The 26,789-nt window shown below is 47.6% G+C and overlaps 3 protein-coding genes and 1 pseudogene across 3 annotated transcripts; 2 read left to right on the top strand and 2 right to left on the bottom strand.

The window, feature by feature from the left end:
* Positions 1-272: 272 nt before the first annotated feature.
* Positions 273-2,346, bottom strand: LOC136523763 (ammonium transporter 1 member 1-like; annotated as a pseudogene).
* A 22-nt stretch (positions 2,347-2,368) lies between these two features.
* LOC136523762 (uncharacterized) lies at positions 2,369-2,686 on the bottom strand. Its single transcript, XM_066517331.1, has one exon. It carries the CDS (start codon positions 2,684-2,686, stop codon positions 2,369-2,371), a length of 318 nt encoding a protein of 105 aa, XP_066373428.1.
* A 6,303-nt stretch (positions 2,687-8,989) lies between these two features.
* Positions 8,990-12,948, top strand: LOC136521236 (SUPPRESSOR OF GAMMA RESPONSE 1-like). The gene is made up of 6 exons (XM_066514939.1): positions 8,990-9,128; positions 10,322-10,463; positions 10,900-11,086; positions 11,496-12,097; positions 12,245-12,613; positions 12,693-12,948. The coding sequence occupies exons 1-6, from the start codon at positions 9,121-9,123 to the stop codon at positions 12,747-12,749; spliced, it is 1,365 nt and encodes a 454-aa protein (XP_066371036.1). The 5' UTR covers positions 8,990-9,120; the 3' UTR covers positions 12,750-12,948.
* A 3,571-nt stretch (positions 12,949-16,519) lies between these two features.
* Positions 16,520-17,422, top strand: LOC136523761 (zinc finger BED domain-containing protein RICESLEEPER 1-like). The gene has a single exon (XM_066517329.1). It carries the CDS (start codon positions 16,520-16,522, stop codon positions 17,420-17,422), a length of 903 nt encoding a protein of 300 aa, XP_066373426.1.
* The last annotated feature ends 9,367 nt before the right edge of the window (positions 17,423-26,789 follow it).

Here is a 26,789-nt window from a genome sequence, read left to right as displayed (position 1 = left end):
CAGCCCCCTGCCCTCCTCCCCACGAGAGAAAAAATTATGAGTGGTCCTTCAAGTTGGCAAGAGGTGTTATTTAGGTCTCCTACTATTAAAATGCTATCTATGGGTCCACGAACTTGTCTTCGGATGTCATCTAGCAGCCTGTTCATTTCGGCTGGATTGGCTTATAAGCCTATGACTGAAAGTACTGCTGGCTGGTTTAGTGTGAGAGAAAAATATTGTTGACTGACTGATAAGCCAAGCCAAATAGAGGCAGTTACATGCTGTCGATCAGGCTATAGGTCCAAACGGGTCTTAAACCGCTCTGCAAGCTGATGTGGCTGCTGCTCTGCATCTGACGTGGTCCACCTCATCTTCTCCTTCCTGGAGCCGCCACCCATGAACAGCCCATGCATATAGGGCCTCCCGGCACCGTAGATCTCCTCCACGTACTTTTGCCTCGCGAAGAGCCCCGTGAAGAGAACGCCCCAGGCGCCGTACCCACCGTGCAGCTGCGCCGCTTCCAGTGGGTCATCGAACTTGAGGCGCGCGGCGAGCGTATTTGCGCCGATGAGCACCCACGCGTACACGAACCCACAGATGACGGCCGCCCACGGCTCGACCATGCTGCACCTGGCCGTGATGGCCGCGAACCCACCGAGGAGGCCGTTGCAGACCTTCCAGCACGTTCCAGTGGCCCGTCTAGAGCCGCTTCCCGAACAGCGTAGTGAGCGCGACGACGCTGCCGACGACGGTGGTGGTGACGGGGTTGAACCCGTACCAGCTGAACCACAGCAGGAAGGTGCCGAGCACCACGAGCGACGAGCGGCCGGCGTGGTCGAAGCGCCCGATGCGGGGGCCCTCGATGAGCGCGCCCCAGAGCCCGCGATGCTGCCAACCATGTGGACGACGCCGGAGCCAGCGAAGTCGATGACGCCGGACCCAAAGAGCAGCGGGCCCGTGAAGTTGACGAAGCATATTAAAGTCTGCGCAAAAGATTTTGTGGAGTAGTGTGGACTAGTGTTGGTTTTTCTTTTTTATTGCTCCAGGTGAAACTTATAATTTGGAGATGTAATTCTTTTAGTCGGTTGTAATTGAACACCGGTGATTGACCTTGTTGTTCTTGTCCTTGGAGCAATAGACGAGGCTAAAATCCCCTAGGATGAGCCATTTTACTCCATGTAGAGGTCACAGCTACTTAAATTCTCATATAAAATCCGCTTCCTGGCCATCGTGGGGACTGGGGAGGGCCACAGATAATGCTAAGCAAGAAAGAGGTACTGCATTCTAGCATTTTTTTTAAAAAAAAATAACCTTTTTAAATTTTTATTTTGATAACAGCCGTGCATGTTTTTAATTTTTATTTTTTTTGACCTTTTTGTCGCGCCAACACACCTGGGGTGACAAAATCACGATGTCGCGTTATATGCATTGGCGCGGCAAGATATTTCACGTTGGATGGTGACTTCTACGTAGTAAACCTTGTCACGACACTCCTGTTGGCGCGACAGTAGTGTTTTGTCACAGCAACAGAAGTGGCGTGACAAGGCTCAGCCTTACAAAAATTATATTTTTTCCATACGACATTGGATATGTAGATGATTTTTATATGAAAATTATAAAGCTCGATTAAATCTAAAACTTTCTAGTTTTGAGTTTTTTCACTTAAGGTCATTAAGATGCTTAAGAAAATAATATAAAATTTTAGCAGCGTAATAATCGCGTATGAGCGCTCGTCGTCTTCGAAAAAATAATATATTTCTTGTATGATATAAAATGAAGATACTTTTTAAAACAAAGTAATAGCTCTCAATGGGATATGCAAGAGTTTTTACATTTGAGGTTGTTAAGATGCTAAAAAGTAATATAAAGTTTTATCAGCATAATTACAAGTGTACTAAAATCATATATTTTCTTGTATGGTGTCAAATAAAAATAGTTTTATATTAAAGTTATAGTTATCGATGAGATCTACAAATTTTAAATTTTGAGATTTTGCATTTGAGATAGTTATAAGATGCTCAAAAGATAATCTAAGTGGGTTTCTTTAAATGAGAAATCGCCAAATCGTCGTGCCCCTCGTGTTGTCAGGACGAGAGCAAATTGCATAGAAGTTGTTCTGGTGCAGGTGCGGGTGAAAGCTCAACATGGCAAGCCGCACAAACATTGAAACATATATATAGCTCATTCAAAACGGGAACATGCTGCTAGCTTTTATTCGGAGAGCATTGTACGAGCTTGCAACATGTTACACGGGAAAATTTTTGTCTCACCGACGAGGACAGCATGCCTCCGGTGCCTCCCGACCCGCACCTCCCAGGCGACGGCGATGGCGCCGCCACCACCAACACCACCGAGCCCATCAGCCATCAGCCACCCCACCTTCCCCCAACTACAGATCCAAACTCCCCATCGCCGGATCTATCGATCCATGGGGGTCCTGAGGGCCAGACTGAGCGCCCTGGCGAGCGAGAGCCACTCCACCCGGCCTCGCCAGCATCCCCTCCGGTCCTGAGCGAGAACGAGAGCCCCCTCCCACCGTGCTGCCGGCATCCACCACGGCGCCGGCGCCGGCGCCCACCTCCACCCACACCACCTGCATCCCGGAGGAGGTCCCACTGCCTGAGCCGGTCCTGCTCCCTTCATCAGCTGTCGAAGCAGAGGAGGAAGAGCTCCTCGATTGGGGCGACGCGAACGAAGTGGAAGACATCGAAGCCGTTCAGGTCGCCATTGATGAGGAAGATAGCCCTGCGACGCCGGATCTGCAGCTCAGGGACGCCACGGAGGCCTCTGTTCTTGAATCGGGACCGGCCTCGATTGTTGCGCCGGCCACGCCGAGATCTGCGGGATCCGGTGACGATGAGAGGCCTGCAGCGGCAAACACGCCTCCCTCTGCGGGGACTGCTTCACCTGAGCACAGCAAAGGAGCGCCTCCACCCAAGCTGAAGTCGGTCATGGTCGTGCCTGGGCAGATGGACGCCAGCAAGGAAGCTGAGAAGGCCCCCCTGCCACACAGGGCGCCTCGCCCCAAGCCGCCGCCCATCCAAGTTGGGGTCAGCTGCTTGAAGCGCGGGGAAAGCTCGGGATGGCAAAAAGCGGGGAAGAGGCGCTGGCGGAGAATGGATGCTGCGCCGCAAACGGGGGATTTTGGGAAGATGAAGACGACGGCGTGGGATGCCTCTCGGACCGGTGCTCAGACTGTCTCCAACGGTATTGGCAAACCGCGACGCATCCCCAAAATGCATAGTGAACATTGCTTTTGCGGTCAAAAAAAGCCCTCCAACGGAGTACCCAAACACGGGAGGCATTTTGGGTCGGAGGCAACACGGTACCCAAACTTGCGTCCTCTCTCCGTCCCTTTGCGTCTCCTCCACGACGGCGAGGCGGGACCGTGGCGCCGGCGGGGGAGCATAGCAGTGGTGGGTGGAGGAGAAGCATAGCACGGCGGCGGCGGTGAGGAGCTCGGCTCTGGCCGCGCTTGGCTTCGACAAAGGGTGGCGGCGGGTGGGGGCGGGTGGAAGAAGCAGATCACGACGGCCACCGCCACCACCACAGTCGCCGGCCACCACCACCACCACACCCGCTGCCCACCACCACCACGCACCACCGGCCGGATCCGGGAGAGGGAGAGCCGGATCCGGGAGAGGGAGGGCCGGATCCGGCCGCCACCGGAAGGGCCGGGGAAGAAGAAGGGGAGGGAGGGCCGGATCCGGCCGGGGAAGAAGAAGAGGAGGGAGGGCCAGATCCGGCCGGGGTGCTCCTCGGCGTGGCCCCGGCATAGGGCTCCTTGGCTCGGGGCCACTGACGGCGCGGCGGGCGGCCATGGCGGCTTCTCCGAGCGCGGCTAGGGCGTGCGGGCGCGGCCTCGCCGAAGCTCTCGGGCACGGCTAGGGCGTGCGGGCGCGGCCTCGCCGGAGCTCTCGGGCGCGGAGGGCCGGGGAAGAAGAAGGGGAAGGAGCGCCAGGGAAGAAGAAGGGGAGGGGAGGGGCGCCGGCGGCAGGGAGAGGCGGGGCGTTCTGTTGGAGAAGACGAACTTTTGGGTTGCGACCTTTTTCCTGTGCCCGACCCAAATCAAGGAATAGGTCTTGTATATGGGTCCTCATCGTTGGAGTCAGTCTCAGGAGAGCCGGGACGCCTTTAAAAAGATGCTCGCCGGCCGCTGCTTCCGGTGTCTCAGACCCGACCACATGGTAGCTCAGTGCAGAGACCCAGTGTGCTGCTGCAAGGGATCCGGTCACCTTGCTCGCCACTGCAAGAACCGTCGCCACCAGCCAATCTCCACTTCCTTACGACAAAGACTCATCTTCCCCTCCGGAAACATCCACAGCCGAATAGCCTTTCCGCCGCTGCGCCACCCCACAACTGCCAATCCACCACCTACCAGCCTCACCTCCCAGCCACCAGCCAAGATTGCTACCATTGTCGCCTCTCCGCATAACGTGTACTGCCCGAGTACCTCGGAGGTTGCCTATGCGCTGAGCCAGCAGTTGCATGTTCTTCGCCACAACATCATGGTGACCAGCCACAAGCCGGGGGGCTTCGTGGTGGAGTTCAAGCTGACACCAGTGTGCCATGCTAGGATGGAGGACATGGAGCCCATGGGCCGGGGTAGCCCCATCAGCCGCTCCCCGATAAAGGGGCGGAGGGTGAGAGACTACCTTCCCCATGTTGAGGAGTGGGAACGATGTCGCTCGTGGTCACCAATGCGCCAAAATCGACAGGCGCGCCATCAGAGTTCCATCAAGCTTGGCCGGTGAGTCATGATCCTTTGGCTGACCCCCACAGGATGACGACTACTCCGGATAGTCACTTCTTCGGGCCCCAGGACCCGATGATGATGGAGGCCAACTGTCACGCGGTCTTGCCAGTGACCAGACCTTGTTCCTACCCAGATGACGGCGGCGAGGACACCCGCTCTACTGAACGGACCTCCGACGAAGTCAATAGTAGGGAGATTGATGTAGCGCTGCTTGGCTCTTCTGTGGGCCGAAGTGTCAGCTCTGACCTTGCCGTTGTTCCTGTAACGGCGAGTGCTGCGGCTGCTGAAAATATTGCCGATGAGCATGCTGATTTGCAGGGGGCAGAGAACATCGATGGTTGCACTAAGACACAGGACATCGGCACCTCCTTCTGTAGGAAGATGTTTAGAAAGGTCCCTGAGCCGCTGCTACCGAGGCCGGACTCACCTCCAGTTGTTCAGAAACAGGCCAGCCGGTCGAGTACCAGACGACGCAGTACGACACTGGCTCCCACCCGCTCCAGCCTGCGTCTGGCCGCTCGTCCATCCCCTGTGCCGGTGGCACAGCGAGCCCAGCAAAAGCTTATGCGCGAGCTGGACTTTATCAATGGCGAGTCACCGGCGCCGGATGCAGCAATCACAGAGTTTGTTGAAAGTTTCGGACAGGACCTCCCGGAGGAGGCAGTCAAGGCAATAAGGGTTGCGGCGAAGTTGGGCAACAAGGAGCTCTGCAAGGCCCTAGCTGCAACAGCAGCAGAGTCAGGGATGGCCGAGATGGAGGTCTGATGATTGTGCTCATGTAGATTTTTCGAGCAACAGTCGGTCATGTTGTTTTAATGGGTTGCATGTGTTATTTGTGGGTCAGTGAGTTGCCACATCCAGTTTATTAGCGTTGGGGAGTACAAGACAGTGGCTAAGGTATTGCCTTGGAGAATCGGATGGAGTTTTCTGCAAGCAGGTTGTAGGCAGAGATGTTCTGGATGTCGGGAGAAAATGTTTGGGAGTCGTTTTAGGGAGTTAGAAGATGCATATGGGTTGATTGTGGAGGCCAAGTTGTTATGGCCTCTTGTTGTATTCGTAGATTGTGAGTAGTCCATTAAGTTCTTTTCGCCCAGATTGACAGTCTGTTAAACTGGGAAGTCGTTTGCGTTGCTTGCGCATGTAATTCTTTTCTCTCCTTATTAATATATGCCGGCTTTGTTCCGGGTCTTTCAAAAAAAAAACATGTTACACGGGGATGACATTCAATGCACGTGAACTAAATCTAATCTAATGACATGCATGCACGCGACTGATGCTAAGGAACCTGCAATCCTGCGTACATGACGAGAGACGAGTTCCTTTTCCCTGATATAATCCACGCTCGTTGTGATCACACTGTCAAACGGGAGGGCGGATGGGCGGATGGCACTCCTTCTTGCACATGGCTTCCGTGTCCCAGCACATCGTCGGCGTGTACTCGCTCCAGCAGCAGAAGTCGCAGCGCCCGTTGTCACACGCCTTGTAGCAAAACGGTGGCGGCAACGTCAATTCCGCCCCGCGCTCTCCGCCGGTGACATCTGTATATATATATATATATACTTACCATCAAAGGATTGCATTATTGCGTTAGAATATATATAAACACACATACACATCCGCCATAGAGAAATCACTCTGTTGGTATACAGGGCATTACAGTGGACGGAGGTTGCGAGGCATCCGAGGACGGCGATCAGGATCGTCGTCGCCGCTGCATTACCGTTCCTCGTCATTTTAAAGAATGACGTAAGCACGCTGCCTTCCTCTCGGGGCCGGGCTTTGTTTCTTATCGTGGCTACGGCTGAGCCCATCCGTTGGTTTTATACTCCAATTTGGGGCACGAGTTATGGAATAAAATTTTACCCAGCCTAATTTTCTCTTTTTAGATAATATAATTGCCAATAGCCTGCAATGGACTTTCTAAGATTTGATCATCTGCATATATGGCAGCGTTGCTTAGAATAATGAAAACTATGCTTCGATCGAGATTTGTCTCTCTCCTTATACAGAGCATGGCCAGGTATAGTATGTACAAATTAGCATATCTGGATATGCCTAAAGATGGCAACGGCCCCCAATACCCGAAACCCGATGGGTATTTGATCCATTAGGAAATGGGGATGGGATCATATCTTTACCCGCGGGCATCTAAACAGGCAAGAATCCATACCCGACGGGTATAGCGGGTACGGGAACGTTCCCTGTTTACCCGTCCCCGTTACCCGTTAGGGAACCCGATTATTTGAGCTGTCATGCGAGTATTAGGCCCAAAGAAGCTCAACAGAGGTATTTTGGAGGTATTTTGGTCCAAATCTGAACAGTCATATATATAGTTTGTGTGTTCTATGAACCCTCGTTCAATTTTTCCTCACCATCTCCGCCAGCAGCACAAGCACGCCTGTCTCACGAGCGCTCGTGCCCCTCGCTTCCTCAGTTCGGTCTCTCTGCCACCTTTGCTCGTCCTCCTCGCAACCTCGCTCCTTCTCCTCGGCATCTCCGAGACTCCGACACTTATATCCGGGTGAAGAAGGAACGTCTCCGATTGCAAAGCTACGACTCCAAGTGTCCTTGTTTATCGGGTATGCAGTACCCATCGGGTATCTGTTACCCGACCGATACCCGACGGGTACGGGGATGAGCAAGAATCTATACCCGAGACAGTTAATGGGGATGGGGACGGGATGAATTCTCCGTAGCGGGGAAGAGAACGTTCCGGCGATACCCGACGGGTATATTCCCGTTGCCAGAGTATGCATGGACATCCCATTGCATATCTAATTGACACATACTCATTTAATACTCCATTTGCCAAAAAAAAAATCCATCGCTGGCATTTCCTTAATTAATATTTATATATTTATAGCAAGACTAAATGTTTTTGTTATTAGGGTCGTCTACTAAGGCCCGGTTAAAGAAGGTCCAGCCTTATTTCACACAATTATAAAAGGAAAGGGTCCACATTACCTCCTTCAACTTTTGTGAAAGTCTGCTCTTTCTCCCTGAACTCTAAAACCAGGTAAACCAGCTCCCTAAACTTTTAAAACCGCTCGTTTTACCTCCTTGGCCGGTTATAAGCGGTTTTCAAAGGTAGTTTTATTTTTATCTTTTTTATTTATTTCGGCTAAATCTTTGAAAAATCATAGTAAACCACAGAAAAATTATAAAATGGAAAATCCAATTTTGTTGGACTCCACATGAGTATATCTACATAGTGAACATATAATATAGTATGCTTTAGCATAAATTTTTTGTTGTAGCTTTAGATCTATGCTTTTCTGTAATTAATTCATAGTTGTAGTTTCTATAGTTCAATTATGGTTAAATTTTTATGGTGGACTAATTATTATATGCCTGAACTATAGCAAAATTTTCATACTCATTGGATCACGTATAACTTAGTTATAGATTTATAAATACTTTTTAGCAAGCATACACCTAAATAAATCTATAACTAAGTTATACATGATCAAATGAGTATACAATTTTTACTACAATTCAAGCATAAAATAATAAGCCCACCATAAAAATTTTACCGTAATTGGACCATAGAAACTGTAGCTATGAATTAATTATACAAAAACATAGATCTAAAGCTACAACGAAAAATTTGTACTAAAACATATCATATTATATGTTCACTGTATAGATCTACTCATGTGAAGTCCACCAAATTTAGTTTTCCATTTTATGATTTTTCTGTGATTTACTATGATTTTTCAAAGATTCAGCCGAAATAAATAAAAAAGAAAAAGATAAAACCGTCTTTCAAAACCGCTTATAACCGGTCAATGAGGTAAAACGAAAGGTTTTAAAAGTTTAGGGAGCTGGTTTACCTGGTTTTAAAGTTCAAGAGGAGAAGCAGACTTTCGCAAAAGTTAAGAGACGTAACGTGGACTTTTTCTATTATAGAGAGGGAAAGCTCACCACACACCTGGCCCATCTTTTATCAATCCTAGTCCAATTTACAGCTTCCACGCTCTAAAGGGCCAGCACCTTCATAGCCGCGCCCATGGATTACAAAACTGCACCATGCACGATGACCCCACATGGCACAGCGAGAGGCGGGCAAATCATCGAGAGACAAATCACCTGGGCCCACTTCACAATCTTCATGAATCCGGACCGACCATTATCCATCCGACGGCTAAGAATTGTCTGATCGTGTCAACTCGTGATTCGGCGAGGGCGTGTGCACTTGACTCACCCGGTCGGTGTGTGTGTGTCCCCTAGCCAAGTCAACCCGCGTTCAAAAAAAAAAAAACAGTCAGTCTGAAACCCCCCACATATTCCCCTTGTCTCCTCCAACCAGTTCTCACGCCGCCGCCGCCGCGTGCTCGCCGGAACCCTAGGACCCTGCGACCGTGACGGGAGGTGCTGCTGCGGCCATGACAGGGTGCGCCCCCATCTCTGATTCGACCGTCTTCTCTCGTCCCGCCGCGTTTCTCGTAAGGGGTGGTTTGGGGGAATGCACGATTCCACTGGGTGCAGCAGTTGTGCTACAGTCAAAACTCAAAACAGATGATTTTGGTTGTGGGATCCTATGTGCGTTGTTTTCTTTCATTGGTTTTGATCAAAAGGAGATGTCTTTTCATGTTATAAAGGTGTTAGGATCGCCATCCTTGTCAAAGATTTGTCGTGTTGGGGATCGATTTGGTGAGTAAACAGTGTTGCCCCCTTCAGTTCAGCTGGATGGATGTGGCGACGACTTTTTTTTGCAGTTGACGGCAGTCCTGCACAAATGATGAGGTTTCTTTACTTTGGTTTTAGTGATAAGGATGTGTTCTGCAGTACAAATGAAGTATATGTATATGTTCTATTACAGTTATAGTATGTCCACTTCTGTTTGTAAGAGTGCAGGTATCACTCAAAGGGATATATGTTTGAATGTTTGTTTCAACAGTAGACTATGGCTACTAGCTTGATTATTCTGGATTTTTGTCTTTAGTTCAAACTTAGGTTCCCTGACCGACCATCATTGATAGCTTGGTTATGGGCAACTTGGTAGCCCCCTTTGCAAGATAGTGAAGTCACTGGTTGTCTCGTTTTCTTAAAGAAACCACTTCTCTCTTGGTAATATAGTGGGGGAAAACCAGCTTGTTTATGTTCTGTACTGCTGTGATCAGCAGATCATGTAAACTGGGCATGAACTGTTCGTGTTTGCTAGATTTGACTTCTAAGGATGTCATGGACCCTTGCTTCATGGGTCAACAATATTGTTTTAGATGGAAGTTTGGCTAGAATAGCTATACATTCTGAACTTATCTTTAGGCATCTAGGCAATGGTAGTCAGTGGAGGCAAGTGTGGTTTTCAATGTTTGAAATAGGATGTTTGATCAATATTATTATGACAACAATTTTGAGGAACTGCAAGTTAATTTTGCTCCTAGCAATTGAATTGTTGTCTGTGCCAAAAAAGTAGCTCCACCTCCATTGCTTAGGTACATTTAATGTGTGGCCTTGATTTTTGTCTTTTTTATTGGTTAATGATCAATGGTTATTTGTTAACAAATGACTGAAATTCTAGCGTTGCTGTTTGTGTTCTGCAGCAACCCCGCTTCATTTTTTTTCTTTCAATATTTTCTACAGGACAACTTGGATAATTGACAGCCAAAGATTTGCCACCAAAATAAAAAATGCTTCTGGGTCTTCAGATCCCAGTAAACAGAAATGGATCAGCAACCCAAGTAAAGAGTGCCCAAAGTGCAGCCATGTCATCGATAACAGTGATGTAAGAGTTGTGCAATGCTATTATGTTGAAGTAGAATTGGGCTAGCTACAGTATTTCCACTCCTCCATTAGATATGTCATTTCCATTTCGCTGTAATCAAGCATGGTTAGGAGTAAATAAACATAATGATATATGAGCAATTGACAAAGATTAACAATTTCCATATCTTAAGGAGTTGGTCAACTTGTTTATAAAACTGGAATAAATATCTATGGTTATAATTGTATTTGTCACTTGAACTGCCTTTCTTTTGAGCCAGCTCATGACCAACTTATATGTTTAGTAGACCTATTATTTCTGAAATGCTTTGACTTTTGCATATACAGTATAGGGCTTTAGCTGTGAATATTCCTTTTACTACAAATCAACATTAAGAAACAATGTCTGAAAGGTTCTATTAAAGTGTGATCAGCTCATGACTGTGTTCTTGCTGCAGGTTGTTCACCAGTGGCCCGGTTTGCCTAAAGGTGTAAAATTTGATCCGTCTGACCAGGAATTAATCTGGCACTTACGGGTAAAACATGGAAAATCTGGTATAAAACCTCATCCGTTCATTGACGAATTTATTCCAACAGTTGAGGAAGATGAAGGCATCTGTTACACTCATCCACAGAAACTTCCAGGTACTTCTATCTTCTTTCTGAAAGATTATGGGATTTTCATGATTAAGGTTCTTAAGTAAGAACTTTTACTTTACTTTCAGATAAGATCAAATGTGAAAATCTGCAGTTTACAGCTACTGTCAAATGCTTATCTTTGTTAGTAATTCGTTGTCCTGTGGGACTCTTTTTTGTTGATCACACCCTATGGCCTGCATTGAGCCTAGGAAAACTGCAGATAGGGAAAAAAAAGGCTTATTTTACTTTTCATTTAGTTTTTCACCATGTCACTATGCGACAATTAACAACCTGTACAACTCTTGAATTGTTACTGCCTTCTTTCAAACAGACATTTCACATTCTGGTTGGAACACTCTTGCTTTGATACTCCACTTGTTTTTCAACACTCAAAAGTCATCTCCGTCCATTTCAGGTGTTAAGCAAAATGGAAGTGTATCACATTTCTTCCACAGAACATTTAAGGCCTACAACACTGGGACTAGGAAGCGTCGAAAGATAAACACTGATGATGCTGATGTCCGTTGGCACAAGACAGGCAAAACAAAGCCAGTATTAGTTGATGGAAAACAGCTTGGCTGTAAGAAAATAATGGTGCTTTATATGAGCCTGGCAAAGGGTGGGAAGGCTGAGAAGACCAATTGGGTGATGCACCAGTACCACCTAGGCACTGGAGAGGATGAGAGAGATGGTGAATATGTCGTCTCCAAATTATTTTTTCAGCAACAGTTTAAACCTGGGGACAAGAATGCTCAAGAGCTAACCACATCGGATGATCTGGAATCAATGGCTGCTGAAGCAGATCTCCCTGATTTTACTACTTTGCCCGCTGACAAACATGTTGGTACAATCCAAGTTGTCCATAATTCTGAGCATAATCTTTACCAGGTAACCACATCGGATGATCTGGAATCATTGGCTGCTGAAGCAGATCTCCCTGATTTTACTACATTGCCCGCTGACAAATATGTTGGTACAATCCAAGTTGTCCATAATTCTGAGCAGAATCTTTACCAGGTAACTGAATATTCTTGTGTACATTATCTATATTTTCTATGTTGCGCACATTTGTGGGTGATAGGTATGTTCAACCAGAAAATAGAACATATACTGCTAACTTGTTTTTTGATAATTGAAAATACATTTTTTCTGCCTAATGTGCAGGTTAACAGAAACTGTGAAATAAACATTGAAGAGACTGTTGTCCTCCCACCCTCTGAAAAAGCAGAGGATGGAGATAATCCCCAATCGCAAGATCCGAAGTTGTGGGAAGGTGATTCCCAATTTGAACTGTTAGACACTCAGCAGCTGGCAGAAGGACTCGCCCTCTGTGATGAGTTCCTCCTGAGTCAGTCTCAGACCTCCTGTGGCGGTGGAGATGAACCTAGAGTGACCAAGCCTTGCCTGGCTGCTTATGCCCACCTGTCAGCAGAGGACTTCAAGAAGGATTTAGAAGAGTGCCAGCGGTTGGAGCCCACAGATAACACAAACCTTGAGCTTGACAACACTAATGAGTTTCGACTGAGCCAAATTGTATGGTTCCGGTACCATCAGTTACATGATCAGTTCTCCATCTCTCCCCGTACTTGCTAAACTTGACCTCTGCCTGCAGGATTTTTCACAGGATAGCTTTACAACATGGGCAGGTGGCAAGACGCAAGATGACTGACGACTGACGCTGCTCTGCTGCACTCTCGGCACCGCTTGGTACATGAAGAAACAGCTGGTCTGTTTTTTGTGAGACTGCAGTGAAATCTGCACCAACAGTGGTCTCCCTTTTGCATTGAGTTGCTCCGGTGCACATGAACTGATTTATATGAAATATGAAAGGCTGTGCGGTACCAACTGTGCAGTACTGTTCAGTGTGAGATTGGCCTTTCTTGGTTGCATCAGCTTGTACATTTTGTAATAAACACCCCTATTTTAGTTGGCAGACCAATTGCCTGTTTGGAATGGGTATTGCTCTACTAATTTTAGGATATCTAAGGGATTGGCATTTCAGTCTCTTCTTTCCACGCAGGTCCTGGTTCAACCAACGGAAGCATAGATGAGCCATAACAAGCATAGTGAGTTGGAAAAATGCTAAGTTTTCAATTACAAACAGTGGCACGCCTTCTCTTCAGCTCTTGTATAGCGAGGCTGGGCAACGAATCTATCCTAGAGCATCTTTAGCAATGCTACCTAAAATATATTATCTACTTGTTGGGTAGTCACATATTTTAATACTACTCTTTTTTTTAGTTGTTTTCTCTGGCAACATTGCCTAAAACAGGCCTTCTATGTCCATCCTCGTAGAGAATGACATGTTGGGCATACATGTCATCTTCCTCCTTATCTTGTCGCCATTGATGAACTCGGCCATGTCGCTCGCGCGTTGGAGAGCCGCCCGCAGGGGAGATCAAGCTGGCGCCGGTGGAGGGCCGCCTGCGACAGGCGCTGGTGAGCTCGGGCGGGACGGCGACAGATGGACGCGTGGGGCCGGACGGGGTGACAAGGTCAAGTAGGGGTGGCGTGGTCGAAGCAACCGTCGGCGACAAAGAAGACCGTCGACGTTGGGCGGGAGGAAGGCCGGCGGCGGCCTCTGTATGGGAGGTTCGCTAGCGCAACGATGGGTGCACGGTGAAAATAACCGAAGTGAATTTTTGGGTAGTCATCGGTTGGCCCAATCAGGGCACTGACAATCTAGACCCACTCGTCATTCTCAACACTCTACCTAGCTAAGCTATCTCAGCACAGAGAACGCAGAGAGGAGCGCTCTACCCAGCTAAGCGAGGAGCGCATCGCTCATCCGAGTGCGTGATGAGGGGAGGGGAGGGAGATCCGCCGAGGACCGGAGGAGCCACCCAAGTAGAAGACCGGATCTCATCAACATCGCCACGGGGAGGGAGATCCACCGAGGAAGCGAGCGCGTGGGAAGGGAGATTCGACAGGGATCTAAGGACGCACACAGGAAGAGAAGGGGCCGCGCAGGCCCTGTGTCACCGCGTTCGTCGACCTTGCCGGAGGGAGCCAGAGGGGGGGGGGGAGGGGGAGGGCCACCAGAGGGGGCGCACGGGCCTAGCACCGCTGCTTCCACTACGGGTTCTGCCGGAGGGAGAGAAAGGAAGGGACCGCCGGCGCCGCGCTAGGTTCCGCGTGTGGGCGGGGAGGGGCAGCCAAAACGGCCTTTTGCATGCTCAAAGTTAGGGGGCTCTAGTAGAAACTCGATTAAAATTGTATTTTTATTTTGAGCATGTATATTTAACTGCAGGGGCTCAACTATAAATTTCCAAACGGGCCACGCGAAATGGGCTAGCACGGGCCCGGTGTGAAAAAGCACGGCCCTAGCCCGGTACGGCCCGACCTCGCCCGTGCCCGTGCCTGGCCCAGCCCATAGCCGTGCCCGTGCCTGGGTCGAAAGGTCGGCCCGTAGTGCCGGCCTAGGCACGGCCCGTTCCAACGGGCGGCACGGGGCAGGCACGGCTCGCAGCCGTCGGATCCACGGAGGCGGGGCGTGAGCCGTTGGATCACCGGGCGGCCGAGGGGTCCGGTATATAAGCCGCCCGATGCGGCCGCTCTCCCCACTCCCCTCACTCGTAACCCTAGCCTCTTCGCCCTCTCCTCTCCCTGTCTCCCCGCTCACTCTGTCACTCGCCCGCTCCTCGCCGCACTCGTAACCCTAGCTCCTCGCCTGCTCGCCGCTCTTCGCCGCACTCGTAACCTGGGCTCCTCGACGCCGTCACCATGGAGTCTTCCGGCGGGTAAGGGGTCAGTTCCGGTGGCTGGTGGTTCCCTCTTCTCCCTCTCCGCCCTCAATCTCCCTCTTCTCCCTCAGATCCAGTGGTTCCCGCCCTCAATCTCCATCTGTTCCCTTATTCTTCATCCCTGAACGTCGATTGAGCCTCGTTTTTGGCATCCTCGCCGCATCTCTGTCATCTATCCATCGTCCACATCGCTGGCTGCCGCCACCTCTGGGGCTTCGGTCTCCGTTGAGGTACCGAGGGTGTGCAATCGGTCTGTCTCATCGTCGTCGTTTATGGGGCTCCGACCATAGAGGTAAGGGTAAACCCTAACCCTAATCCTAATCCCCAACCTAACCCTGCTTTTATCTGTTGATTGTGGCAGCCGTTGAGGAATCGAAGACGGCAGAGATGGCCCTAGGCGCCGGGCGACACGACGACGAGGAGTTTGACCACTCCCAGAACGACGAGCTGTGTATGTGCGGGATGGCCAGAGATGATGAGGACGATGATGTTCGTGAGGACGCTACCATGCTCTTCGGCCGTTCTGCTACTGATCTCCTTCCCGTCGATGACTCCGACCCCCCCAGTCGACGTGGCTGATGCCGATGGTGGACAGAGTGAGGTTAGCCCTGTCGGTTCTAATCGCCCTTCCACGTCTGCTGTTTGGGAGGACTTTGAGAAGCACTACAAAACTGACAAAGGTAGAAAGATCAGGTTTGCTGCCACTTGCCTTCATTGCCATAAGCGCTACTCTGCTTATTCTGCTCATGGCACTGGGCATCTTACTCGACATCTTGCTAAGTGTCCTAAGAAACTTGAGAAGACCCGGGGCATGACTTAGACTCATATTGCTTTTAATTCTGATGATTCTGTTCGTCGTTGGGAGTACAGTGCTGAGGTAGCTCGTGTTGAACTTGTTCGTATGCTTGCTAGATTGGACCTACCTCTTATAATTGGTGAAACTGAGGCATTTAAAGATTATATTAAAACTACTCATAACCCTAATTTTTCACCTGTCTGTAAGCAAACCACTGGTAGAGATCTGTTTAAATACTACAATGAGAAACGTGATAAACTGATGGTCTGTTTAAAGGATAATGTTGTTTCATCTGTTGCTATTACCTCTGATATATGGTCTGGAAAGGCTAAAGAAGATTATTTATCTGTTGTGGCTCATTTCATTAATGTTGATTGGTAATTAGAGAAAATGGTACTTAGTTTAAGGTTGATTGATGTGTCCCATAATGCTGAGGACATTGCTGAGCGTGTTGCATCTGTCCTTGCTGAGTATGGTATACTTAACAAGGTTTTTTCTATAACTTTGGATAATACATCTGCAAATAAAAATGCTATGGATAAACTGAAACCTATACTTAAAGAATATTTGGGTTCTGATCTGTTTTTGCATCAACGATGTGCTTATCATATTATTAACCTGATTGTGAAAGAAGCACTGGCTGCTGTGAATCCTCTTATTAAGGATTTTAGAACAGCAATCTCTTTTATGAACTCCTCTAATCAAAGAATTGCTGCATACAAGAGTTATTGCATTGCTAGTGGTGTTAGACCTAGGAAGTTTGGATTATACATGGATGTTAGATGAAACTTTACCTACCTAATGCTTAAGCACTTGCTGCCTCACAAGAGTACTTTCATTGAGGCCAATTACCCTAGAGGTTCAGGTAGTGGTTTCCTTTTGACTGATGATCACTGAGCTATGGCAAATAAAATCTTGGAATTTCTTGAACTGTTCTATGACTCAACTGTTGATTTGTCTGGTGTTTACTATCCTACTTCTCCACTTATGATTCATCATCTTGTTAAGATTGCTATACACCTGTATAGGTATCAACATGATGAACATCTAAGATCTGTTATCCAACCTATGATTGACAAACACAATAAGTACTGGAAGAACATACCTGATCTTTATTCTATTGCGTTCATATTGGATCCAAGAGCTAAAATTAAGGGATTTACCAAAGTGCTTAGGAAGTTATATTCTCTTTTTAATATTGACTACACTAATAAGTTGCTGGACAACAGAGCTCTTCTGTTTAAAATGTATAACATGTATGATGTAATGTATGGCTCTAATAGGCTGAAAAGGGTTGTTCATCCATCCCTGTCTGGTAAGAAAAGAACAGCTTGGGCTAAAATTTATGATGATGAGGAGTTGGATGTTGGAGCTGGCTGTTCTTCCCTCCCTTCTAGTCTTGATCATTCTAGGAGTGTTTCTGCCACTTCCTTGCTGCAAGCAGCAACTGCTAGTTCTAACTCTAGTGAACTTGCATCCTACCTGTACTATGACACAGTAAGCCAGTTGGATGATGAGTTTGACATCATGCAGTGGTGGTATGAGCACAAGCTTACTTATTCAGTACTTTCTGTTCTTGCTAAAGACATTTTGACAGTGCCTATGTCAACCATTTCTTCAGAGTCTACTTTTAGCTTAACTGGTAGGATCATCAAGGAGCGGCGGCGGAGGTTGAACCCTGAAACTGTAGAGGCGCTTACCTGCATCAAGGATTGGGAGAATGCTGAGACAAGACTGCAGCACATGGTGGAGGACAAGGAGCTGGAAGAGGCCTTTGCTGGTTTTTATCTTGATGTCGACTAATTCACTTCTCATTTATGTAATGGTTCTGTAATAACTGAGACTTGGACTTGTGGTGATGGATGTAATGAACAATTAATCTAGGTGCTGGCTGTACTCTTTTTCTGTTTAGGATTTCTCACATGGGTGAGTTTTATCTAAATAGGTTTTTAATGAGGCAGTCATTGCACAGCTCCTACTTAAATTAGTTTTAGTTTTAAAAGTTTGTGTTCTTTGCTGTGCTGTGTTCTGATCTATTTTTGATCTTTTGTGAACTTAGTCATTTTAGATCTCTTTGAATTGCTGTGCTGAGTTCATTGAGGGGTTTTGCCAGTTTAGTGCCGGGCCGGCACGGGCACGCTGAGTCTGGAGTCGGCATGACACGACACGGCACGCTTCAGGAATGATAGTGCCGTGCCTGAGCCTGGAGTCGGACACGGTGGCACGACACGGCACGGCACGGCACGGTTCATCAGCCGTGCCTAACGTGTCGTGCCCAGACGTGCCGTGCCAGGGCAGGCTAGTACCGTGTAATGCCGTACCGGCATGTTTGAAAAACTATAGGCTCAACTGAGTCCTAGAATTGCTTTATCTACGTCACGTTGGTGCCAAACTGCCAATCCTCCACGATCACCTCGCGCGCTCACGAGCCTAGCTAGCGTCTCGCCAGGCCGACCTGTCCTCCCTTCAAGTTGGCCACCACACGCTACAACTTTCACCGAGTCAACAGAAGAAGTTTTTCGTTGCTGCACGGTTGCACCTGATGGTTTATTCAAACAAGCTACAAAACTCTCCTATCTAATAATTAGGCTCTCTCGATAGGTGACTTCAAACCATGCAAGGGCGGATCTAGAATCAACTTATTGGTGTCATCATGCAATAATCTAACAATATTCATAGGATTATCACTTACTCCCTTCATTCCAAATTGTAAGGTAGTCTATTTTTTTTAGATACATAGTTATTGCTATGTATAAGATATTAAAAAAAAGCTTAAAATAACTTACAATTTAAAATCAAGCGACGATAGAACAATTGTTAGAAAAAGGCATATTGTTAGAAAAAGGCATTTGTCCAAAGTCATCGGTGTTATGGGACTGTTTGGATACAAGAACTAATTGCTAGCTATCAAAAAATGCTAATGATGCAGCTAGAACGTTCGTCTGCCTGGACACTTGCTTCCTGGCATGTGGACTGGCCCAAGAAGCCCACTTGACGGGCTTTAAAAAACCGGATGCTTCGACGACTACCCCACTCCGCCTCGCTACGTTCTCCATCGCCGCACCAGCGCTGCCCGCTTGCCGTGGTCGCTTCCAATGAGCCGGCGAGCCTCCTCGCCGCCGCCGGGGCATGGCCGCTCGCCGGTGCCGCTAGCTGGCCGGGCCAACCCAGCAACAGCCGCGCAAGCACCCGGACGCCGCATGTGGCCAGGCGACCAGGAGAGGGGGGTCGTCACTAGCTGGGCCCAAGCGAGGCGCAGTCGTAGCTAGCCGCTGCTAGGCCACGCCACCATCCTCGGCCGCCGGCTTGCCATTCCCCACTCTGCTTTGCATCATACGGAAGAAGAAGGTTGAAAACGTGTAACACCCTCGATGTTACACTGTAAATCTTTTGCTAAAACATGTCATTAGCATCATGGTTATGTGTTAATGCATGAAATATAAAGGGTAGATCAATTTCTGTAACTAGAAACGATCATTGGAAACGCGAAACGAAAGTTACATTTCATAGTCAAGTTATATCACTTAGGGTTTTAAAACCAATTTTTATTGAGTGAAAATGCTATAGAACGCACATACGGAACTTTAATAGAGTTCAAAGTACAAACCTTGTAGATGACAGTGAAATACCTGCGGTCGAAAAATGAATTCACTAGCTAGCTGTGCTAATAGCTTGGAAATCGAATTTGACGCGAATCCGATCGAGACTTAGCAAAATTCTCAAGTTGAAAGCAGTGTGACGATACGATATTAGTGAATTAAATCTGGAAAACTTAGCTCAAGGCTTGTGCTATATTTTTGCTCAGTGGTTTGCACCTAAGTCTATACTTCCTAATGGTAGCAAGGTTACTTTGATTAGGGCTTGACTTGATCACTAATTAATTGCATTGGAAAGCTAAAAGTAGTAACTTAGCAACCTAGCTTTAGCTCCGGATGTCAGTCGGCAATGCTAGCTTGGCAGTCTCCTATCTCCCTCTCCACTTCGCCTTGGTTCGAGCGGGTCCTATTAGCAGCTTAATCAACCCTCTTTAGCTTCGTCGAGATGGGTAAGCTTTGGGTAGGCTAGTTAGGCTGGAACTGGTGCTTCAAAACCGTGCACGCACTCATGTCTCGGACGCCTATCTTCGGTGCGTGGTCACCTTGTGTCCGTGCTCACCGCGGTCGTCCCAGCCATGCCATGAGCGCGTGGTCGTGTTGCCGGTGTCAAGGCCATACTCGGCCTAGCCACGGCTAGCCTATGGCTTGGCCGATCCTGGCTGCTGCCACGTGGTGCTGTAGCTGCTCGCCGTCGTGTTGTGTTGCATCCACGGTCACACTGTGCTCCGACTGCCGCTGGCGCAAAGTCACTGCTGCTGCAGATCTTTCACATCTGCACACGCGTGTACTAGCCCCGCCTACCCATTGCCATCACATCCACGCTTGCTGTGATGCTGCACGGCTGCCTTCCCCCAGTTCGGTGCCAGCCACTGCGGCGCACATGGCCGAGCCGTCGTTGGCTTGTATTTATGGCAATGCGGCCAACCATTCCTGAGCGCGTTTCACTGATCCCCCAACGGCCTGTAGCACGAACGCGCTTGAACTACGAGTTGACAGCCACATCCTGCCACGACAATGATGAGCCAAGCCATGTCTGCTCTTTCCCCTGTTTCCTTTGCTACCATGGTCGCTGGACCCACACCTTCAATTCAGCATGGTGGAGTCACCTCGGTCCAATTAACCTTGCATTGATCCTTGCCGTGCCATGCTCCAATTTGGAGCTTTCTTCCCGCCGGGTCGATAAGACCGTATCGGCATGCATCGGCGGCAAAGCCCACACTCTAGAGCTGCTTGCGTTCGATCTGTTGCACCGCCAGCCTCGCCTCCACCTACCCATCACCCGGCGCACCTTTGCTAAGTTGCTACCACCTCCTAGATGCCCCTGACACGGTCTTGCCACCGCGGTGCACCACCGCATCGTCCGTGCGCACGCGGCTAGCTTAGCTCGGGCCACCTCCGGCCGAACCACCACCTTGGCTGGGTCCGTGGTGAATTCCTTGAGCTCACACGCTACCCCTACTGCTCCGGCGTTGTTGTAGCTCACCGAAACGTCACCGCTTTTGCTGCAGAAGCTCCGCCGCCATGGTCCGGTTTTACTACGGCATCTCGGCTCACATTTTCATCGCCCACCATTTCGCGTTCACGCCTAGACAAGTACCAGCTCCTTAGATAGGGCTGGGTGGGTCCTAGTTGCCCGGCGGGGGTCGTCAGTGCCATCAGCCGCCACGCCGACGTGCGCGGTCAGGTCAGGGACCCCCTGATGTGAAGATAGATTGTTGCAAGGGCCGTTTTGCGTAGTCGCAGACTGAAGGAATAGTGCGCTTAGTGCTCGTGCTATTACCGGATAGCCCGAGGGTGTTTTCACAAAATTACCGGCACGCGCGGGCCTCCCCGTTGTGGACCGTCACCGCGCTATTGGGCCGCGCCCGCGTGGGCCATGTTAGTGGATCATGCATGCGCACGCACGATGCGCGGGAGTGGGCCACGCCGCTCGCTCACGGGCCGCGCGGGTTGAATTCAATTTTTTTCCGAGTGAATTAGTAAAGGATTATTCAATTTAGTTTTGAGCTGATCTTTGAAAAATCATAGTAAATTCTGTAGGTGTCCAAAAATAGTGAAACAAAATTTGTTAAGTTCTATCTGTTGGTGTAGTTGGTTTACAGTTATCTGTGATAATGATAGACTCATTAATTCATTTAGGAAAGCTTAGCATTATTTAGCTTAATATTTGTAGGAATTTTTATGACAAATTGGTAATAGCTTTAACCATGAAATTTTTACAATAGATTCATTGTATTATTATGTGCTCACTGTAATTTTTGTAGCCTTAGAATAGATTGATAAATATGGTAGCTAGTACTCCTTGTTTTAGTATATATATAGTAAATCGGTATTAAGAGTAAGAATGCATTTAGTTGCTAAGTTAATACATGCAATATTTCATACCTGTTTAGTCGAAATGATAAGCAACTTAACGTCTTAGTCATTAAAGCTAATTTAGTAGCTTGATAGATGTATTTTATTTTAAGAGTTGTTGTTGCAATATTACTAAATATTACATCATCATTTCATGCATGTAGATAACGAGTTGGTAGAGTTCGTGCCTACGGGCGAACAGGAGTATGAGGAGATCATTGAAGAGTACGAGGAGAAGATTCTCGTTCAGAAGGGAGCCCCGGAGCCATCAGTTGCTGACTTTGTTGATGCCCTGCCTACCCAAGGCAAGCCCCAATCCATAACCCTTATTTTGAATGATCACTAAATATATATATGATGTGCATTTACGTTACAGGCATTTTAAGAAAACTACATGCATAGATATACCTAAGTATGAGTCCTACTAGTATAGGTCGAGTAGCTGCTATGCTCAGGATTTCGATAGCGTGAGTAACCTGCCGTTACTCACAATAGGTGATTATTAAGATCACTCATGATAAAATGGTGGAAAGGAAAAATGGAGACTGAGCAGGGATATGGTTTGGCTATTGATGGGTGTAAGAGGTTGTGTCTATGTCGGTTAAGGACCAGCCGTTGCATTGGACTGTAGGTAAGTCACAAACTTATTATCCCGAGCACATACTTGTGTATGGGCATAGGGAAGGCTTGTTGCTCTCTTGTCATGGGTTGCGGCTCTTTCCGGACCAACTAATTGGAGACGGGGATGGTGGAGGTCTAAGCACCGCACTAAGTCTAGGATTCAGGAGCAGGGGCTTGGAGTCCAAGTTTGGACGGGGACCTAGACCCCTTGATAGGAGAGTGGTGGGTTGGTCCTGCTTGTGCCTAGGGTACAAGCAGGGCATGTGTTTTGGGGTACCCAGCTGGGCACATTGATTCGTGAATCGCCGGGTGATCCGGTATGGCTTGTCTACACTCTAGCGCCATAGTAAGAACTAAAAGAGGAAAGGTGGTGAAATGAAACTGTTTGCTGAACTCTGGCTTGAAAGTAGAACAGGTGCTTACATAGAATGGCTAGATAATGAAATAATCATGACTGCTAATACTAAACTTACATAAGGATGCACTATTAGTATTGCTTCCTGCAAAAAGAAAACTAGCAAACTATAAAGCTTATCATATTCCTTGGAGTTAGGAAATTATTCCCACTAGTCGGATAAGTCTTACGAGTACATTGTGTACTTAGGGTTTATTTACCCCTATTGCAGGTACTGCTTGAGGAGTAGCCATTGTGTGAAGGATTCTTCTGGTGGACACAGACGGATCCTTGTATATTATCAATTGATGTTTCTTTTCATTCCGCTGTTAATTTCCGTACTCTGAATTTGGTCCTGTAATAATGTATTTCTAAGAACTCTGGATGTATGAAATGGACAAAGTAATGTAAACTAGTTCTCATTATTGGATCCTAAGGGATAAATGTGGATTATTCGGGCTCTCTCTTGGGGTGTGCTCGATGGAACCCGCCCGATGTAGCTTGCTGTTGGGGTGCTTAGTGTCTGGTGGAAGACGAGCGCCTCCGAAGGTGTGTTATTTCAGGTGGTTCTACCACAGCTGGTATCAGAGCCAATAATGAGTCTACGAGTATCATCACTCTTTTCCAAAACCTAAAATTTGACCAACAAAAGTTTACAAAAAGTAGGATACGATAAAATTATGTAAATAAGTATAAGCCCTAGTAATATGGTCTATCTAGGATAGCGGCACTGGTTTTATCTAATAAGTTTTCTACAGGTACACTAACTTACGCTGCGTAAGAATCGTTTAGCATACGGAAAGTGAGTGTGCGATGTGCCGAGAATTTTGCGAATGCCGCTATATTCTGGCTTGAATGAACGTACAGGTCGATGCATACATCATGATAAGAGAATATTGCTTAAACTAAACTCTCCTACATGTATAATTGGATTAGTGAATTGATAGGATAAACTAAATGAATGCTTTAATAAACGTCTTATCATTTCTCTAATCTCTTGTTCCTGATCTAGAGGGTTGTCCTAAATGGTTGGTTCCTATATGTTTTTAGATGAACTTGAGGTCCTGTCGTGGGAGCACCAGTGCCGGAGCGGGCCATGGCCTTGGCGAAGGCCAAGGTGAAAGTGGCTGGGGCAATGGGAACGGCAACGGGGAGAGCCATGAGGCCCCACTTCTAGCTCCTCCTCCTCTGCCACCGCCACCTCTGATGACTCATGCGGAGATGATGGCAGAGATGTTGGCTGCTCGTTGCGAGTCCACCCGTGCCATGGAGCTATTGGCACAGGCTATCGGTGGCTTCACCCATGGAGGCCACAGAGGAAATGGAGGGAACGAGGGTGGTGCCTATAGTCCTGAGGGACCCTACTCTTATCAGAATTTCTTAAAGACACACCCACCCATGTTCACGCCGATGGCTGAGCCTCTAGATGCGGAGCATTGGCTTCGCATTCTAGAGCAAAAGTTTCTGCTCCTTACCATAACTGAGGAGCAAAAAGTGTGCTTTGCGGCGCAACAACTATTGGGATCTGCTAGTGCATGGTGGGACACATTTAATGCCATGCAGCCGGCGGATCATCGGGTGACCTGGCAGGAGTTCACTGCGGCCTTCAGAGAGTATTATATTCCTGCTAGTGTTCTAAACAGGAAGTTGATAGAGTTTCTAGACCTTCGGCAAGGAAGCATGTCTGTGATGGAGTATGTCAACAAGTTGAACCACTTGTCACAGTATGCTGGGACTCATGTTGATACGGATGAGCAGAAGAGGGACCATTTCTATCGTGGCCTCTTTTGCATCTTGCAGAAGGAGTTATATACAGGAAACTACTAGACCTTTGGGGTGATGATTAACGCTGCTATTGCCATGGAGGGATTGCAGCGTGACTCTCAGGTAGAATGGAAGCGCAAGTGGGTGACTACTGGGTCTTCTAGTCACCCCCAGGCGTAGAAGGTATAGGTTGTTAGGCGAGTGCCCTATCAGTCTTCGGGTGGGCATTCATCTCGACAGCCTCAATAGACCTTTCAGGCACCTTCCACTCAGTATCGTGCACCTACTCAGTAGGTGCAACATTAGCAGCCCTAGGGATAGTAGGTCCCACCTCATCAAGGACAAGGGAACAAGCCTGGTGCTTGTTTCAAGTGTGGCAAGGAAGGCCACTATGCCCAGGAGTGTCCGCAAAACTAGCCTACCTAGTCTGCTCAGCCCTCAGCTAACTCTCGCCTGATCAAGCGGACAGTTATCAAGAAGAAAGTGCTAGTGAGCAGATCTGGATAGGTTAATTTCACGGAGGCTGAGGAAATATTGCAAAATGAACCGATGATGGCTTGTATGTTCACCATTGATTCCCATCCAGCTTATGTGTTGTTTGATTCTGGTGCATCACATTCATTTATGGGCATGGGATTTGCACACAGGCACAATATACCTCTTATGGTTATACCTTTTGCCTATAGAATCGGTACTCTGGGTGCACAGTTGTGTGTTAATACCCGAACGGACACAGTGGGCTTAGTTCTAGCCACTCACACTTACCATCTCCAGTTCATGGTGCTACCTGGGCAAGGCATTGATGCAATTCTAGGAATGAACTGGTTGCATGTATATGGGGTAGTCTTGGATCTAAAGCAGAGAGTTGTTGAGTTACGACTTCCTTCTTCTGAGGATAGGATGTCTCTTCTTATGCCCTCAGATCCAGTCTTAACTATTGTTGCTCATGCTGAAGCTTCTCCTGATCTTGCCTCTATTCCTGTGGTCTATGAGTTTTCGGATGTCTTTTCTGAAGATCTACCTGGGTTGCCACTGGATAGAGATGTGGAGTTCTCCATTGAGTTAGAGCCTGGCACTTCTCCTATCTCCCGACGCCCGTACCGTATGGCCCTGAAGGAATTGGCTAAAATGAAGAAACAATTAGAAGAGTTGTTGGAAAAGGGATTCATCCATCCTAGCTCATCACCATGGGGTTGTCCAGCCATTTTTGTGAAGAAGAATGATGGCACTCTTCGGATGTGTGTGGATTACCGCCCTCTCAATGCGGTAACCATTAAGAACAAGTATCATTTACCTCGTATTGATACTTTGTTCGATCAACTAGCTGGTGCCAAGGTGTTCTCCAAGATTGATCTCCATTTAGGCTATCATCAAATCAAGATTAGACCATAAGATATACCAAAGATAGCTTTTTCTACTAGGTATGGGTTATATGAATACCTAGTCATGTCTTTTGGTCTCACCAATGCTCCTGCATTTTTCATGTATATCATGAACTCGGTCTTTATGCCGGAGTTGAACCAATTTGTGGTGGTATTCATTGATGATATCTTGATATATTCCAAGAACAAGGAAGAGCATGTCCAACACATTCGGATAGTACTGACTTGACTGAGGGAACACAAGCTGTATGCAAATTCAGCAAGTGTGAATTTTGGTTACATCGAGTGTAGTTTTTGGGACATGTTCTGATACCGGAAGGTATCTCTGTAAATCCAAGCAAGGTGCAAGAAGTGCTAAATTGGAAATCTCCTAAGTCAGTGCACCAGATTTGTTAGTTCTTTGGTCTTGCTGGATACTATCGACGCTTTATTCCGAATTTCTGCAAAATAGCTCAGCCGATGACCAAGCTGCTCCAGAAAGATGCCAAATTTGTTTGGAGCTTGGCTTATGAAGAAGCCTTCCAAGCTATGAAGAACTTTCTTACCACTGCTCCTGTCTTGGCCCAACTAGATATTGATAGACCTTTTGATGTATATTGTGATGCCTTGAAGATGGGGTTGGAATGTGTGCTTATGCAGGATGGGCGTGTGATAGCTTATGCTTCATGCCAATTGAAAAAGCACGAGGCGAATTATCCCACCCATGATTTAGAGTTGGCTGCTGTGGTGCATGCTCTAAAATTTTGGAGGCATTATTTGTTGGGAAATAAAGTACACATTTTTATAGATCATAAGAGCCTCAAGTATATCTTCACTCAGTCCAAGTTAAACATGAGGCAAAGGAGATGGCTAGAATTAATCAAGGATTATAACTTGGAGGTTCATTATCATCCTGGCAAAGCTAATGTGGTAGCTGATGCTTTGAGCTAGAAGTCATATCAGGTTGAAGAAACACCCTTGTCTCTCAACCATGCTGAGGTGCTAACTCACATTGCCTTAGTCTCAAATTTACTTGAGTAGATTATTATGGAACAAACACAAGACACTTCAGAAATTCC

The sequence above is a fragment of the Miscanthus floridulus genome, chromosome 18, assembly GCF_019320115.1.
Source record: "Miscanthus floridulus cultivar M001 chromosome 18, ASM1932011v1, whole genome shotgun sequence".
Taxonomy (NCBI): domain Eukaryota; kingdom Viridiplantae; phylum Streptophyta; class Magnoliopsida; order Poales; family Poaceae; genus Miscanthus; species Miscanthus floridulus.
Note: the sequence above shows the minus strand (reverse complement) of the source record. Positions and strands in the feature narration are given on the sequence as shown.

Bases quoted from the DNA above. Each gene is read 5' to 3' on its own strand.
- LOC136523762 (XM_066517331.1), bottom strand. From the start codon at position 2,686: ATGTCTTCCACTTCGTTCGCGTCGCCCCAATCGAGGAGCTCTTCCTCC.
- LOC136521236 (XM_066514939.1), top strand. The intron at 10,464-10,899 runs GTAAGAGTTGTG...TTCTTGCTGCAG, and splicing joins ATGTCATCGATAACAGTGAT to GTTGTTCACCAGTGGCCCGG. The intron at 12,098-12,244 runs GTAACTGAATAT...CCTAATGTGCAG, and splicing joins CTGAGCAGAATCTTTACCAG to GTTAACAGAAACTGTGAAAT.
- LOC136523761 (XM_066517329.1), top strand. From the start codon at position 16,520: ATGGCAAATAAAATCTTGGAATTTCTTGAACTGTTCTATGACTCAACT.